This window comes from Girardinichthys multiradiatus, chromosome 15, assembly GCF_021462225.1.
Source record: "Girardinichthys multiradiatus isolate DD_20200921_A chromosome 15, DD_fGirMul_XY1, whole genome shotgun sequence".
NCBI classification, from domain to species: domain Eukaryota; kingdom Metazoa; phylum Chordata; class Actinopteri; order Cyprinodontiformes; family Goodeidae; genus Girardinichthys; species Girardinichthys multiradiatus.
In genome coordinates this window covers 12,607,438-12,626,523 of record NC_061808.1, presented here as the reverse complement: position 1 = coordinate 12,626,523, position 19,086 = coordinate 12,607,438, and the positions used below count along the sequence as shown (strand labels likewise).

Here is a 19,086-nt window from a genome sequence, read left to right as displayed (position 1 = left end):
TTTTTTATTTTAAATGAAAGGATTTTGACTTTTCCGCCCAGCTTATTTTCCTCACAGACAAACAATGTACCCCTAAGTTAATAGCCCTTAAGGATTGGTCTGATTTAAATATATTTTGGTCCACATGCAGACCAGTTTTGGCATATGTAAATACATTTTGAATCATTAGTTGTCAAATTGGATACAAAACATCTTCCAGATGGTTATGCTTTGATGTATGGTTGTTGCAAAACGTCCCAAGGCAGATGAAAGACAAAAATGGAATAGAGCAAAATGGAAATATCGTTTATTGTCCCACAGTGGAGAAATTCAGGAAAAAGTGGATAAGTAAAAACTAATTAGTAAAATTACCACCACCTTAGTTTTTGTAGTCAACATACCAACTACAGATGTTTGTATGCTAAAAGCCCTGTTAACGTCTTTAATATGTGTGGTTTATTATGTGTAGATGGCATAAAATACTTCAGCCAAATAAACATATTACAGGGTTTGTCAGAATTCAGTTTATTTTCATGAATACCTAAAACCAAAACAGGTTAGCATTTTAATGCTAAACTGTTTTGGAATAATGGAATAAAAATCCATAATTGTATTTCTGAAATTATTGCAACTGTGTATTCTTTCAGCAGATTAGTGATCTGCTTGTTGCCGTGGTTACCTGCCAAAGTCAGAAAGCAGTAATTGATTATTTCTGTATTAAATATTTGTAGCAAACCACGGTTCCACAGTAACTCTGCCCATGTAATTGATTTCCTCTTTAACTTTACTTTTCCCTCCTGAACTAGAAGTGTATATCCACCTTCTTGCTGTTTTGTAAAGTCCCAAATATAACAGCAACTGTTGTGCTGACAACATAGTATTGTGGATCTGCTTCTCTGAAATTATAAGAGACTAATGTGAAGGCAGACGGCGATGTGTTGAAATCTAATGTCAAAGTCAGACAGAGGAATGCTTTAGGCATCTTTATCTGTTATTTCTCCATATACACCCCAGGCATCTCTTGACCAGGTCGTCTGACATTTCCCTTTTCACCACAGCACATGCTCAGGTTTCAGAGTAAAACTTTTACTTTCTTTGCGACAGGCAAGATCACTGCACATAGTGAGAGACTAGAATAGAAACAAACCTTCCATCTGTGCAAATAGATGTTTCAGTGGCTGTTTTTGGATTTTACATGTAATGAAAAGACTGCTGCAAAGCAACCTTATTCACTCTTTGTTTTGACTGATTAAAAATGGTCATAAACAACATTTTCATAATTTTGATGTTCTGTAATATAAGTCACTAAGGTTATTCTGAAGAGATCTCTTTGTCCGCATAAACCAGATTTAGAAGCAGGTTTTAGTGGTGACTTTTTGTAAACAAACCAATTAGCCACAGCTGATAGCTATTAGCATTCTATTGGCTGTTTGTCTACAATAGCATTCAGTTCCTTGTCCTGATCATCTGCCTTGGAGATTAAACACTTCATGCCAAACGAATCAACACTTGCATAAGTCTACAGAGACAAATCTCCATAGTATAGCTAGTTAAACATATTTTTGCATGTATTTTCTGTTACCTTTATTCACGTGTTGCACAAAATCTAAATTTCTTGTGTTCTCTAAAGCAATGAGCAGTACTTGACACTACGCTGAAAACAATTTGGATAAATTTTCAATAACAATTACTACCCTCCTACACCACTGCGTCATTGTATTTCTAGTTTTTGATTTGGTTTCAATGTTTCTGGGTCATGTGTGGGTACCTGCATTCTCGTACACACCCACACAGTCACTCTCTCATTCACTCAGGCAGACACACCCTTCCATCCAGTGTAATAAAAACGCCAACGAAGTGTGACTAAAATTAAATGACAGGTTAGAAAAATGTCATGATCAAACATGTTGCTTTTTTTTATTGCCGTTTAAATTTCTCACAAAATAGGACACTTTTCCACTTTTATGGCACAACCCATTTAAACATTAATATATTTCAAATTTGAGAGCTCTGTAGGAGATGGTATCATTTTAAAATAAATAAATAGTTGGTAGCTTCATAAAGATGCAAGGCTTATATAAATTGTTTGTTTTCCTATATTTTGACATTTGCACTATATATTTGTGTCTCGTACTGCTCTAGTGACTCTTTCTGCTGCTTTTTCATCACTGTGTTTTGCTAGCATATTTTAATGCGCAGGCTAAACAAATGTGGAGTCGCTAAACCAAACAAGCGGCTGTGGAATCTTATCCAGTCAGTCAAACAGCTGCAGGATGACAGTTTTGGTTTCCGCCTGTCTCTTTCCTTTTTCATTGTAAGAGACTTAACAATAGCATACCTTTGTTGTTTTGGGCTTCAGTGTGTCTGAATAACAGGCAGGGATACTGCCATAAAAGGTGAATTAATTACTGCTCTCATGATAAGAGAACCTGCAGAGCTGCAAACTCCAGCTTTTTACTGTCAACCCATGTTGCAAGTTGTTGGCTGGTTCTGTGGAACTTCTTTAGATAATAAATGGGTATATTATCCAGTTGTTGTTTTTCTTCTGTTTAATTTTCTAAAGGGAGAGGGGTGTATGTGGGTGATGAGAGGAGGTTAATGTCTCCTTCGGTTTTTGTGTTTTATTCCAAAATTCAAATATGGCAGGGAGGGTGATATTTAAATTGGCCTCACACTATTAACTGTTCTCAGTAATATTGGCGGTAAAAATAGTAAGGGGACAATTTTATCTTTAGTTTGATATGCATAAGCAATACACAACAGAAATGACAGATGTCATTGTTGTACTCTGGTGTTGCTATTAAATCATTATATTTTCATATAACTGTAGTCACAAAAGTTGTTTTTAAGCTACTGCGAAGTTCACATTTAAACTGAGTCCTATGAGCACATTTAGCTATGTAGTGGAAGTCTGAATATTGTTGGTGAAAATTCAGTTGGACAAATTTTTTAAAGAAACTCCCAAGTTGATTGTAGCAAAATTCATCCATTATTGTGGTTCCCTTTAGTTTTCCTTGGGTGTCTTTTTTGCAGTGCTGTTGTGTTGAGGGCCACTAAACGGAGAGATACTAGAAAGAAATTGCCAGACGCATCATTCATAGTGCCAACACTTGAAATGTGTTTGTATAGATCTGCCAACGCACTCAGGCCTAAGCTTAGTTTAATGAAACAATTGAGGTATCAAAGATAAGATAACGCCATCTAGAGCCATGGTTCTCAAAATGTGGTGCAAGTACTGCTGGTGGTACATGAAAAACCTTTTTCCTAATTATTTGCAACTGGTGACAACCATATTGGGTGTGAAGCAGTGGAGAGTGAACCAGAAGCAGGGCTATTTATGCTATATTCTTTTTACCTCTTGAGGTATACGCTTGGATTTCAGCCATATGTGTCAAACTCCAATCCAGTGTCCTGTTACTTTTAGAGGTTTCTCTGGTTCAGCACACCTGAATGGAATGCGTCTGTCATAAGCAGAACTTTGTCGAACTCGACTGCCTTCTGAAGAGGCAGTTCAGCCCTTTCATTAAGGTGTGTTGGACCAGGCAAACATCTAAAAGTTCCAGGACGCTGGTCTTCAACATCCCTTCTCCCCCAACACATTAACTTGAGGATGTTGTATTGTTCTGTTGTGCATTTTCTTATCAAAGTGAGAGAGAAGTTAACTCATTTAATAAATCACAGAGTCTGGAGAAGGACCCACCTCTGATGCCTTTGAGTTTCCGGAACCCATTTTTTACCTGTTCAGCGGGACGTCTACCGTCTGGCTTTCTCCTTTTTATAAGGTGTAGAAATAGCAAAAACCCTTTGTTTTGCTTTATTTTATTGTTACCAATAAGAACCTCCCTGTATTCCTTACAGGGTAACCTGGCCCTCAGTCGATGTCCTCCCTCTCCCAACTCCGGAACCTAACTAATTAGTTAGGAGATGATGGTTAATGTGTAATAAAAAAATAATGTATATTATCATTCAGAGCAACTTCTCACCCAGATATATTTGCAGATCTATTATCCGGATCCGATCGGCCAGAAGCCACAGGCAGGCACTAGGACTCCCCTCTGTTAAATGGAGGTGGACTTAGGACAATTTAGTCTCCAGGCTGGCCAGGCGTCTTTATCCCCTCCTGCGGATTCCTCTGGCCCGTCGGATCCTGTTCGTGACGCCAAATTGTTGTGGATTTTCTTATCAAAGTGGGAGAGAAATCAACTCATTAACAAGAGAAAGACCGGACTTTTCTCTCCCTCTTTGATAAGAAAATCCACAACAGTTCCATGTGTGATTTTCTTTATGAAATATGAATGATCAGACTTACAAATAAACTCACCAAATTTTGTATGCGATGTGGCCATATAGGATTTCCAGGTCAGAGTTAGCCAGAAACCAGTTTTCCCTCTCGTAATTCAGATTTTTCCAACTTAAGGCTAGAAAATTCCCACTTTTAAGTAAAAATTGAACACTTGTGCCAATTGATATGTTTATTTAGTTGTTTTCTGACAGCACAGCAAACTTAAAAGGTCAGTCATTGTACTAGTGTTGTAAGAGGTTTACTTGTTTGTCAGTGATGTAAAAACTTTGGGAAGCATTGCTTTGGAGCAAGCAGGAAGATAAGACTATGGGGTAAAAGTTGTTTCCAGATTTATTGGGGCGTATTGAGTGTTTTGGATCAGAACATATTTAATCAAAAGCAGTCAAACTACTATAATCAGAGCTTAAACCTTAGTATATGTGTAGTAGTCCAAATGTGGTCATTGTTAATACCTGGATTTTTGGCGTCATTCATCACGGGCACAGCAAATGTTTTTTGGAACAACAGAACGTGAGTCGGCCACACTGCATCCTGTTACTCTCTCAGATTCAGTCTTTCAATCAACAGTTTCCTTTTACCCGTTCATTTTCTGGAAGAATTGATAAGCCTTCGTTTTTTCACCGTTATTCTTTTGTAATGTTTTATAACGAGCACCAATTCAGTGAATACCAGGTTTTACAGGTTCCATTATGTTGGCACACATTTTAACAGTATTACAAGAGGACCTTAGTTTATGTCATAAAGCTAAAGGGAAGAAAATGCAAATTATCTCCTGACACTTAGTTGATTTGGTTGGGTTTTCAGTTTTATAGAGAAGTTGACATTTTGAAGTTGGAGAAACAAAAAGGTGCTTAAAAGTTGGAATCCAAGCATCAAACTGGAGATTTCTCACACACCCTAAATTTAAAATCCAAAATGGCTGCCTTGCAAGTAAAATGTAAAATGGCTAATTGGCATTTCTGGCAGTTGGTATCTGATTAAATCTTTGACATACACAACACTTTAGGACCTCCTCTACTGAACATGTTGCTACAATGTTTGAAAGAAAAAGCAAAGAAATAAATTAGCTTGCATTGCTAATAATTATGGTTTGGCTGATTTCAGAGCAAATAACTTGGTGACAAGCAATGAGGTATGCTAAGGGAAGTGTGTCATTCCAAGTCCCAGTAGTACCAGTCCATCACAATAAACTTCATTTGTTCCCATTTATATATAAAATACTTGATAGGAAAAATTTTGTCTGAGTACCGTTAAATACGGGCCATGCTGTAATGGTAGTACATGTACCACAGTTTGAGAAGCATGACTCTAGTACAATTTCTTTGTCTATGACGGTCTTACACATCACCACAAGGTCTGATGAGGACTTGCTTAAAGTTTTATTGCATACGAGATGTTCAGATGTTTCAGTCCAGAGCCTAGTGGTGCTACATAATCCAAAATTTGAATGTGTACAGTAAAATATGTCCAAACAGACATACATCCAGAAATTACTGGATGTATTTAGTTGTAACTGTGTCGCAAGCAGTAATACTTTTACTTATATATAGAAGCATTCAAATAATGATCTCATTAACTTTAGAAATGTAATGAATCAAACCCAGGTGATTTACCACAGCAATTGAGTAAATCTGGGAGAGTCTAGTGATCTCCTGGATTGTTGAGTGCCTGTGAACAGATTCAGGAAGTGTTCCTTGTGTAGTGCAGTAAGTATATGCCATTTTACACATGCATGCAAATGTCTTGCTGGAAGGGAAGCCATCTCCTGGGGGTTATTGAACTTGCTAAACCCATAATTTAGGAGCAGAGAGTTGAAATTAAACACAAATGTTCAAGATAAATTTCACGTTCCCTGTTTAGATTCTACCTTTTTTGAATAATAGTGTACAGTAATTCATTTTTTAGTGGTCTGAAAATGATTATATAGCTTTCACCATTGAGAGAAAGGTGGAATAGAAGTCAGGTTGCTTGTTTGCACAAAGTTGACGAATTAAGATGGTTCTGATGACTTGAACATTACATGTAATGTTTTCCTCTATGTGCAGTGCTGTGGTTATGGGGCTGAGCTCATGCTTCCTGTTTAGTCATCGAATCTTTCTTTGCTGCAAAGTGTACATTTCTGGGAAACAGTCAGTTTGAGCTTGTTTTATGTCCAGGATATGAAATATTATTACTATGTTTTAAGTTAAATAAAATTTCGAAGCACAGTTTGCAACAACTATAAGGTAATTTGTTAAAAGGCAGCAGCTGCTGTTTTATCTGCATAAAACAAATTATCTTTGCTTAGTTTGTTACATCAAACTTTGTAATTGTATTATTAAAAGGTTGTAGCATGTATATTGTAGCCATCACTATGTGACGTTTTCTTCCTGTACAGTAATGATTAACTTACCTAAGCATGTTTGCTTTTGTCTATAAGACAGATCAGTGTGGTAACACATTTTTTACAGCATAAGAAAATGACCAACGTGAAATGGACCCCAGAAAAAAAAAACCTTACAAGTTAATTTCTCAGTAGATTTCACAGAGAATACTGCAATAAACTGTAAAACATGATATAGGGTCTGTTGAGTGTGACTGCCTGGGATTTGACTTGTTTGTAACATACCGAGTTCCTCTGTATAAGTTCACTGCAGAAAAGTGTGGGAAAAAAATGTAAATAACGTTATTAAACAATCTTAGGCAAGTTACCAGATGAGGCAATATTTTGTGTTGGCTCTAATCCTCAACATTAATTAGTTTTACTATCTTACTTTTTTATTGTTTTGATTTTTTTTAACTGCCTAGATCAGAAATTGTGAACATTTCAAAACATGCGTGATCAAAACAAGTCAGATCCGATTTTAAGGATGGATAAATCTAAAAATTGAGAAATCAGACTCTTCTGATCCCCCATTTAAGAATTGTATTTCCTATGTGCTAATTTTTTAGATGGTGAAACTCCAACAACACTATTTTTCTCAAAACCTTCTCAAAACATTTTGTCATCTTTCGGCTATAAGAATCTATTTGGGAGCCTTGGACCAGATGTTTCCAAGCTCCAAAAGTTTTCCCTCAAAAACTCTTTACATGATTTAAGACGGAGCTTCAGTTTCTACAGCTAGAAACCACTGATCAGGCCCGAAATGTAGCTGCAGTGATGTACCTGAACCTTCAGAGGCACATAAAGACAGTCGGACTTCTATCACTTAAAGAACATGTCCATGATTTTGATACTAATATCCCAGCAGGATCTCGGAAAAGCTCACCCACGTGTTTATCTTCAGACTAATTAATCACAGCAACGGCGTCTTCACTGGTCTGCCTAAACAGTCAATCAGGCAGCTGCAGCTTATCCAGAATGTGTCTAAAACTAAGAAAGCAGAGCACATCACCGGCTTTCTGCATCTCAGAAAATAGACCCTAAATATTTTGTGTTTTTTAGGTTTACTTTACATTACAACCTGTTTACATCACCTGTTTTAAAATTTTAGACAAAAACACAAACGTGGGCATTTGTAAACAAATTTGTTGATTTGTTAACATATTTTTCTATTTCATGTAGTTACATTGCTACATATGTTTGGCCTTCAGACAAAGCAACAAGCCATTATTTAAAGTAGAATTTCTAGTATTAGCAACAGTATTAGTAATAATATTAGGCTGTATTGCTAATTGTAATGGTGTCGATTGCGATAGATGTTATTCATTTTTGTGTGTCTGCAGTTTGAGGGTATCCTATTTCAGTTTAAAAGGTAGGGTTAAAAAGGTCGAACCTGTAAGGTCCAGCTTTTTGCTCTGGGAATATCTGTAATTTCTTCCTAGTAGATGTATTTGTGCATTTAGGATGCAGTAGTCATCTCTGAGAGACCGAAGGTCAGTTATTTAATAAGCTACGAAACTGAGGCTAACTAGTAGTCATGTTTTTTTCATGTTTTACACCCAGCCACTTCCTTATTCATATCCTTGTGTAGTTATGACATTGCATGTTACAGCATCTAATTGAGACCAATCCGTGATCCCTGAAGCTCTGCAGAAGTGTTTGTGAGAGTAAGATTCCTACTTTGTCGTCAACTAAAAGGCTAGCTGCTCTGAAATAAAATCCATTTCAGGCAGTTTTCTTAATTCGGTAAATTTGTCTGATCTCTAAAATGATTTAATGTTCTTTGTTCTTGGTTACAGCTTTGTGGTTCTAATGGAAATATTTTTTTTCTTTCCATTGCTGAAGCGCCCTGAGGAATTTGTGTACTAAAGCATCTCTATGTGAAAGAAAAAAATAGCTTCACTTTGGGGGAAAGCATCTACATGTAGGAGAGTATCAAAAAGGCCCACCCATCTTTTTTCACTCAACCGCATAAACATGATTCCCTTTAAAGAAGCACATATATACTAAAGTGAGGGAAGGAGGCTAGAAAATATTATGTCGAATGTTTGGTCCTTTTATTTTAGGGCTGCAACTAACGAATATTTTAATAGTCGACTAATCTGTTGATTATTTTTACGATTAATTTTTTTTATTTCTTTATTTACTATTGTCATTAAAAAGGCAGCGCCCACATCTGCAACATTAAATTAACATTAATTATATTAACAGTATTTACCGTGTTTAGTTTCTCATTAGGTATATGTTTTTTTTTACTGCGCTTTCTCTTCCTCTCCCACTTCAACTCCAACATGCTTTCATCTGAGATGTTTATGTAGAGAAGTCATGCTTCCGTGCCATGCTAGACTGTTTTTGCATATCTTGCAGGTCACTCGACTTTTTACTGCATCTAGGGTGAAGTGCTCCCATGCTTTAGATATCTTTGTTCGTGTTTTTTTCTTCTGTTTTCTTGTTTGTCCCCCTTTTCTTCCATAACTTTTCATGCTCAGCCATTTAGCTTAGTGCAAATGTGTTTGTGCCGCGAATAGATTCATGCGCGTGGAATGTCATGCAAAACAAGGCCAACCATTAGCTGATTTCTTCTTCTACTGCTCTAACGGTAGATCTCAGCATTCGGTGGCTCATTACTGCCACACATTGGCCACAAATGTAACAGACTGTTTAAAAAATAGACCTCATACGGCAAAACGTGATTACAAAGCAACTAATCGATGACTAAATTAGTTGACAACTGTTTTAATAATCGATTTTAATCGATTAAATCGATTAATTGTTGCAGCTCTATTTTATTTATGACCATAATGGAAAATAAAAACATTGTGATTGATTTAATGGCATAAGTTGTTGCCGTTTCATCATCCAACAACCAGCTGAGATCACTACCTCTGTCTATATTAGAATTAAAAATACAACAGGATGACAATAGTAAACTGTGAAGATGGTATCCGATCTTTTCTCCCATTATTGGAAAATATGCAAACTGTCTGCTTTAATGTTCTGTTTTTGTTTTATCTTCATCGGACCATTTCTGAAATGGTTGAACTGTTCCTTTAAGGTGCTCCTGTACTGTTGTGTTTCTCTAATGTGTACAAATCCCAGAAAACCTCCTGATTTGACTCTAGGATGCCTTTCTTAGAGCTGGCACATGTCTGCTACTGAAATATGAGCCATCCATGTGTCATGTTAACATGGCTGCAGGGGTGTCATGGCTCTTTTATCCCTCCTGTTCCAGTTTGGTATTCAGGCTGCCCTTTCTCTCTGGATCCACTGAGATGTGATACTTTGGAAAATTGGCAGTAAAGCAGAGCATTGCGCGCTAACAAGTCAGTTTGGTACAGTTAAACTCACACATCGGGATTACTCCCAGCAACAGCCACAGTCTGACCTCGAGGGTTCAGTTGCATAAGCACTTAGTCAGCTGTCAACATCCACTGGAACATTTTTTTGCTATGTGTGAAATTATACTGGATTTGTTGGCCATGTCTTGACCGTGAGATCTTCCTGGTCTTCATCGTTTTATGGGGCGATGCCTATTCGGTTGCATAATATCACTCAATAAAAAACTCAATGCCATAACTTGTGTTGCCGTGACTCCTGTACTTATCTTTAATCATAGCTGTGACATTTGATGGTGTTAATGTGTCCCTGAACAAAGGAAAGATGGACAAATGACTCTTTAAAATCTACATTTTGAAATGACGACAGTTTTTTAAACATTTCATGCATATCTTCGCTGTGAAATATCTCACTGAATAGGGAAAAATCAGTGTGGCTTTTAAATGCTTGATTTTCTGGAGGTTTCCCTATACAGTGCCATTAAAGCTCTTTTGAACAAGTCAAATTAAAATTTAATACATCAGTCACAATCAGCATGTCAGACCTTTTCAAAAGTAAGAACCAGCACAGAAAAGTCCAATCAGCGCAACAGTTGCCACAGGTTTTTCAGTGAAAGTCATAGAGTGGCAGCTGACCTTCTTTCAACACGATGCAGTAGTGGTTGTGAAACTCCCAGGAGTAAGTTTTCAGCATTAATTTTAATGAAAACTTTGCTCCTCAGGGTCATCAACTGTCATGGAAGAGTATGTATTGTAACCTCAGAACCTTCAGGGTGTCTGGTTGTTGAACTGTAATTTAAACCGACCATGCGACTTCTCTGTAACAACCTGCAGCATCACTGTATGCTGTGTCTCTGCCTTTATGGACAGATGCCACACACAGTTTATAGCTTACAGGTTATGGTTGACAGGCTTAATAACCCTTAACGCTCTCGCCACTTGATCCTTAAAAGGCTTTGCAGTTACAGCCGAGAATGACCGGATAGTCTTTCTGTGGCATGCATTTCTTCTGTTGCATCTGTCTGCCCCTTGATCATGCAGCTTTGTGAGATGAGTGTTATAATGCAACAAAGCAGATAATTAGTGGTTGATTATGTTGTGCAGGTGTGTCATTTTACATTTTCAACTTGGTTTTGAATCTACAGTTGATGGCAATGACAACAATCATCCCAACATTCTTAGAATTCAGTAATTTTACTTGTCTCAACTGCTTTTTGTTTTCATAATGTAATGAATTAAGGCTCTTTCTATGTTTTTGTACTGAATGGTTGTATTTGAACCTCTTGTTCCAGATGCCCCCTCCACAGAGCAGCAGGAACTGTTCACTCAGAAACTCCAGCAGTGCTGTACGCTCTTTGACTTCCTGGACTCAGTGATGGACCTGAAAAGCAAGGAGGTGAAGAGGGCCACGCTGAACGAATTGGTGGATTATGTTTCCACCAACAGAGGTGTGCTGGTTGAGACTGCTTACCCAGAGATCACAAACATGGTGAGGATGCACATCTGTGTTGAAGCTACTTTCTGTGTCTCTTTAGGAATTAAATAGACAAATCAATAAGTTAACTACTATTAACAGTGTTGATTATTTAAGAGCCAAGAATGCTCTTCTGTGTGTGTCGGTAACTCCCTCTGCTTGAGCAAGATTACAGAAACAGAGGCTGATCTTGTGTCTAGACACAGAGTATGTAGTGTCAGCTTTACAACAGGGACATGTTAGCAGCTTCAGGCTAAAACCCTGTGCCATACTGCTTCCATTTCAAGCACAAAGGCCACCTTGTCACCTTTGGATTAGTCTGAATCTCTCGTATCATCTCATGTTGGCTTTTCTTCATCTCTCATGCTCTACCGCTGATCACATCTGAAAACTTACTAAAACTAGATAAAAAATATTTACACTTACCTGTATGACTTTTTTATTCGTTTTTCACCCAATATCAACTAAATGGAGCCAATGTAGGAAATTCTAAACTGGAAGTATGCAAATGAAACGTTTAATTTTGGTTTCCCCACAGATGTGCAGTCATACTTGCCATCAGAACCTGCTGAACGCAGCACAGCTCAGTAAACATTTGGGTCTAGGGGTTAGCATATCGATCATGCAGGAATCATGTTACAAAATGCAATTTTGGACTCCTCTTCCAGAAGCCTTGAAAGTATCTTTGACTAATGTAGTGTAGGTATGTGTTCGTAACTAGTGCCCCGTGAGTTTCCTGATGTTCATCCCACGGTACAACAGTGACTCATGTGTGCAGCATTTAGAAGACAACAGCTATTGCTGCGGTGATTCACTCCACACTGGAGATTATAAGGATGGACGCAGCTGAGAGTAGCCTCAGCTGAGTCAAGGAGTCTTTAGATTACTGAAGGATTGTAGGCAGTAATTCATGTCATGCTCTGCAACAATTGATTTAGGATTCTATATCATTATACACTTTAAAACTTTATATAGTTTTATTTGGAAGCCCCTTTAAAGCACCTTGCAGCAACAATAAAAACGTGTTGCTATAAAAGTTACGGTTTGACTAGATGGTTTTTATTAAGTTCATTATACTGAAATCTTTTTTTTGCATGTTTACAAAAAAATTTTATTACAGAGTAATACAGATTTAATTACTATGAAAGCAAACTCAAACTTGGTTGCAGAATACAGTTGTTAACCCAATATAAAGCCATGTTTTTACATCCCCTTCAGATAAAATGCTGCCTTTTTAAACCAAACTTTGACATGAGTTTGTTGAACCCAGAAATGGAGGTAATTATAGGAGGCTGCTGCTACTGATGAAAGCATTCATACCTCTTGAACTTTCCACATTTTGTCGCATTACAACCAAAAACTTTCCGTATATACATTTAAATGGGATTTTAGCACATTAATGTGAAAGACCAACACAGCTACACATGATTGTAAAGTGGTAGGAAAATGATGCATGGTTTTCATAATTGTTCTTGTTTTCATGTGTTTTTGTATTCAGCCCACGTCACTCTAACACGCTTGAATAAAATCCATGGCAACAACGTGCCTTCAGAGGTCACATAGCCTGTAAATAGAGTCCACCTTTGGGTGAATTAAGCTTGGTACAGATACAGCTGTTCTGTGAAGGCCTCTGTGGTTTGTTGAAGACCAGGCAGTGAACTGACATCATCATGAAGACCAAGGGAGACAGCGGACAGAAATAATGGAGTAAGGCTGTGGAAAAGTTTAAAGTCTTACACCAACATCCCACACGGTAGTGTTCAATCTATCAGTCAAAAATGACAAAAGTAAGGCGCAACTGCAACCCTGCCAAAAAATTGAAGTCTACCTACAGTAAACTAATAAGCCAAACATTAGAGCATTAATGAGATAAGCAGACAACACGCACTGGTAACTCTGGAGGAGATGCAGAGATTCCACAACTCGGGTGAAAGAATCTGTTATCAGGGCTGTTCGATCCAAGCCATAGTTGAAAGAAAGAGGTATCATTTCAAGTTTACTTGAAGCCATGTAGAGGACACCACAAAAGAGACATTGACCAAGACCTGCAGGTATAATGGCAGCAAAGAGGTTTGTACAAAATATTGACTTTTCAGATATTATAACAAAATGTGGAAAGGTTCAACAGGTATGGATTGTTTTTGAAGCAACTGTCTGAAATGAATGTGATGCTATTATAATTTATTTTATAATAGTCCCCATTTTCAGCAAATATTCTGGAACCTGAAAGGTGTAAATATAACGTTGTGGAACCTACTAAAATAGGACAGAGCACTTCTGTTTCTGATATATTTTTTAAAGCACTGGTTATCTACAAAAAATAAAATCAGCTACAGATTTTTTCTGCAGTTGCAACGTAAATGCATATTCCACGCTGGTCCACAGACATACCTGCTGTCTTTGTAGTGTAATTCCTTTGTGCTGAGTTTAAAAGAAAGACACGAACCAAAGCCTGATTCAGAATCACGTCCCTATGATGCACACAGCCTCTGAATGAGCTCAGACTAATGGCAGCTACTCTGTCAGAAAGCTGGCTTGTTGATTGATCTCATTGATGCTCTGTGCTTGGCCTCACATGACAGTGAAGAGATAATTGCTTTAAGTGCTCAGGTTGTCAGGTGTACAAACAGCGAGGTTTCTTATTCATGCCAAAGGAGGTTTTACTTATTTGCCAGCTCAACGATATAATCAGACATGAGACAGAATCCTGTTACTTTGTTAAATATGATTTAACAAAGTAACAGGATTCTGTCCCATGTCTCTGATTATATTGTTGCCAGCTCAACGATATAATCAGAGACATGAGATAGAATCCTGTTACTTTGTTAAATCATATTTTCTTCCTTGCTGCAGGTGAGCTGGATACTCCGTCTCCACCAGTTGCTAGGTGTTTGTTGTTATCAGCCATAGGCAGACAAAGCTTCATCTCCCCATCCTTGTTGAACCTACTCGAGTTTTATCCGCAGCTCTGACACTAAAGAACAGCCTGTTCTAAATCCTCCTACATAACTTCACACACATATAACTTGTTTCCTTTTTACCCTCTTGAAAATATCTCGCACGCCTCCCATATTTGCTGTCCTCCCACACTTTTTTCTTGTTTTGTCCACCTGTAGTTAGTTTCTCAATATTGTAGAGTGATTGGTGGTAATTTACTATTTCCCCCCCAATCATTCTATTCCCAAATGTGTCATACATATTGCTGTGCTAAAGTATTCATACCCCTGGAACTGTGTGCTGTTTAGAGGATGCTGAAAACCAACCAACATGTGCAACTGCATGTGACGTTTGAACACACCATGCCCATATGGTGTTGGCAGCATCTTACTGCGGGAATGCTTTTCTTTAGCAGTAATGGGGGAGTTGTTCAGAGTTGGTTGATAGATAGATGGAGCTAAATACAGGGGAGCCATAGATGAAAACCTGATAGGTATGGCGTCAAATTCACGCCAAAACCCGATAGGAGCAATAAAGAAGATCACGAGCAGCTCATTTTAATTCCAGGAGGGCGTGGATTACGTTCCATGCGCACATTGGAAGTCCCACACGTGCACAATCCAATGACCGCGAGCGCTACTCTATGCTGCAGGCACAAAAGTCAACACAGGCGCACCAGAGATGCTCCTTTCTGTGCTCTCGGTGTATCAATCTGCTCGCGCGTGGATTACCGTGACCAGCTAATGCAGCTGAGAGGAAAACTTTTTTCAGGAAATCATTTGTATAATTTCTGTATTTGTCACTCAATATCAACTGGAGTTTTGGGTGGTTATAGCCCTTGTATCCCCTGCTGATTCCCTTCGCAGAAGGCAGCTAAATGTTAGCTTAACCTATTAGCTACTGAACGTTTTAACCTGTCTTTTTCCAGACCAAGTAATATTGTAAATTGGGAATAAATACATGCATAATCCAATGCAATTATCAAACATGCATAATGTTCTATGATAAATTCATAAAGGCCTTACTCACCAAACTCCGGTTTCCTGAAAAAAGTTTTTATCTCGGCTGCATTAGCTGGTCACGGTTAGCAACAGGGGTCACGGGGCGGGGTTAGCGGAAATGTGGCCAATCATAGACAGATAAATGTCTTTTTTTTTCTAAACAGCCAAATGTTTCACACGAGCGCGCAGGAGTAATCCACGCGCGAGCAGATTGATACACCGAGAGCACAGAAAGGAGCATCTCTGGCGCGCCTGTGTTGACTTTTGTGCCTGCAGCATAGAGTAGCGCTCGTGGTTATTAGATTGTGCGTGCGTGGGACTTCCAATGCGCGCATGGAACGTAATCCACGCGCTCCTGGAATTAAAATGAGCTGCTCGTGATCTTCTTTATTGCTCCTGTCGGGTTTTGGCGTGAATTTGACGCCATAGATAGGGGCTGCAAACGACTTGAGACTGGTGCAGACATTCACCTTCCTGCAGAACAATTAGACCAGACCTATAGCCAGAGCTATAATAGAATAGTTTACTCAGTTACCTCTCCTCCCAATTTGACTGAGCTTGAGCTAAACATTTGCAGCTGTAGTTTTACAAAGTACTGACTGTGTCCTTTTGCTTCCACTTCACAATCAAGCGCTCCTTGTTGCTGGTCTGTAATGTTAAATCCCTGAAAACTACTCTACTACTGCATATATTTGTAGACAATTCCAGCCTGTGATCTAAATGTCTTGATTCAATTTAAACCTATGATCTTCCTCAAACCATGAAGAAGCAAACTTAGCGTATTATACATCTTCATAATCTGCCAATGATGATATACAGGTCCTTCTCAAAATATTAACATATTGTGATAAAGTTCATTATTTTCCATAATGTCATGATGAAAATTTAACATTCATATATTTTAGATTCATTGCACACTAACTGAAATATTTCAGGTCTTTTGTTGTCTTAATACGGATGATTGTGGCATACAGCTCATGAAAACCCAAAATTCCTATCTCACAAAATTAGCATATCATTAAAAGGGTCTCTAAACGAGCTATGAACCTAATCATCTGAATCAACGAGTTAACTCTAAACACCTGCAAAAGATTCCTGAGGCCTTTAAAACTTCCAGCCTGGTTCATCACTCAAAACCCCAATCATGGGTAAGACTGCCGACCTGACTGCTGTCCAGAAGGCCACTATTGACACCCTCAAGCAAGAGGGTAAGACACAGAAAGACATTTCTGAACAAATAGGCTGTTCCCAGAGTGTTGTATCAAGGCACCTCAGTGGGAAGTCTGTGGGAAGGAAAAAGTGTGGCAGAAAACGCTGCACAACGAGAAGAGGTGACCGGACCCTGAGGAAGATTGTGGAGAAGGGCCGATTCCAGACCTTGGGGGACCTGCGGAAGCAGTGGACTGAGTCTGGAGTAGAAACATCCAGAGCCACTGTGCACAGGCGTGTGCAGGAAATGGGCTACAGGTGCCGCATTCCCCAGGTCAAGCCACTTTTGAACCAGAAACAGCGGCAGAAGCGCCTGACCTGGGCTACAGAGAAGCAGCACTGGACTGTTGCTCAGTGGTCCAAAGTACTTTTTTCGGATGAAAGCAAATTCTGCATGTCATTCGGAAATCAAGGTGCCAGAGTCTGGAGGAAGACTGGGGAGAAGGAAATGCCAAAATGCCAGAAGTCCAGTGTCAAGTACCCAGTCAGTGATGGTCTGGGGTGCCGTGTCAGCAGCTGGTGTTGGTCCACTGTGTTTTATCAAGGGCAGGGTCAATGCAGCTAGCTATCAGGAGATTTTGGAGCACTTCATGCTTCCATCTGCTGAAAAGCTTTATGGAGATGAAGATTTCATTTTTCAGCACGACCTGGCACCTGCTCACAGTGCCAAAACCACTGGTAAATGGTTTACTGACCATGGTATCACTGTGCTCAATTGGCCTGCCAACTCTCCTGACCTGAACCCCATAGAGAATCTGTGGGATATTGTGAAGAGAACGTTGAGAGACTCAAGACCCAACACTCTAGATGAGCTAAAGGCCGCTATCGAAGCATCCTGGGCCTCCATAAGACCTCAGCAGTGCCACAGGCTGATTGCCTCCATGCCACGCCGCATTGAAGCAGTCATTTCTGCCAAAGGATTCCCGACCAAGTATTGAGTGCATAACTGTACATGATTATTTGAAGGTTGACGTTTTTTGTATTAAAAACAATTTTCTTTTATTGGTCGGATGAAATATGCTAATTTTGTGAGATAGGAATTTTGGGTTTTCATGAGCTGTACGCCAAAATCATCCGTATTAAGACAATAAAAGACCTGAAATATTTCAGTTAGTGTGCAATGAATCTAAAATATATTAATGTTAAATTTTCATCATGACACTATGGAAAATAATGAACTTTATCACAATATGCTAATATTTTGAGAAGGACCTGTAAAGCCAATGATGTGCTTAGGAGGTGGTGCTGTTCAGGTGTCGGTTCATAAAATGGCTGAAGCAAACCTGAGAACCTGAGGTTTGCTGTTTGAAGTATAAACACTTTAAAAAAACTAAACTGGTCTGACCATCTGCACAGTCAACAGCCATTTCGCTCCCATCCCTTGCAAAAAAAAAAAATAAAATGCTGTAAACTATGATTTTAAAATTGATTTGCTTTCAGAAAATCTGTTACTCTTACTTTTTTTAGTGCTTGCAAGTCTGCCTGGCATATCTGCTAAATAAGTGCACATGCAGACTTTGCAAAAGTATCTTTTAAATCTCAATAGAGATTCATCAGATTAGCAGACTTTACTCTTGTGCAGAATCATCTGGTGAAAAACTGCTCAGCAGTTTGTAGCACAGATTGGAGTAACAATTTATTTTGTTAGAGCCGCGGTAAATCAATAGAAAAACAATGTTTTTGTTTTAGAAAGCAGTGAACTGGAGTTGAGGCTTTTTGCTCTTTTCATGAACCATAAAACGTTAGACATTGCTGCAAAGATCATACCCAAATAAATGCAAAAATTTCCCTGAAATGCTTTTGAATTTTAAACCTGGTTTTAAATTTAGTTGGTGATAAATTAAAGGTTTTGCTGGACTGTGACTCTGCTCAGGCTTAACAGGCTTGTTGGTACAAATATTCAACCCCCTCATATTCACACATTTGAGGTGGAGGCACTTTTATTATCTATTGTTGCCTTTATACTCAACATTATATTATGCAGATATACTAGTTTTCTTCCTGGGAGCTCCAACTAACTGATGAATGAATGAATTATAAGGACTGTTCTCCTTAATTACATTAGATTGTTAATTGGCACATTAACAATGCGGGGCACAGCTAGAGGTAAACATTTAATGGCTTTCAGGCACAATGTTTGTTGAAATTGTCAATGAAATCACATCTAAACATTTACTGGGCACCACAAAGGACCCATTAAAGTGATCATGTGTTAGTGATTTTAAGAATGGATGAGAAGCTTGATGTTACCACATGGCGTTTTCATTAAGCTAGAAACTGGCTCTGTTCAGTCAGACTCTTCCACAGTAAAAGGAAGGCAAGAAGTAGCGTAACAGCTCAGTAACAGTGTAGTTACCATAAGAGAGAGCAGAGAGTCCAATATGTCCTTGAGAAGGATGGACCACAGCTGAACAAAACCTCCCACTAGTCCTTTGAGATAATCAAACCTGGATTATCTGAATCTCAAAGTAATTTAGGTATTCATC

At 38.6% G+C, this 19,086-nt stretch overlaps 1 protein-coding gene across 1 annotated transcript in view; it reads left to right on the top strand.

Annotated features, from left to right (window-relative positions):
* The window catches only part of ppp2r5a (protein phosphatase 2, regulatory subunit B', alpha isoform), a 53,410-nt gene that overhangs the window by 13,630 nt on the left and 20,694 nt on the right, over positions 1-19,086 (top strand). Inside the window, exon 2 of the mRNA XM_047388267.1 lies at positions 11,272-11,468. Within this exon, the coding sequence (XP_047244223.1) occupies positions 11,272-11,468 (197 nt within the window). The remainder of the gene's footprint in view (positions 1-11,271; positions 11,469-19,086) is intronic.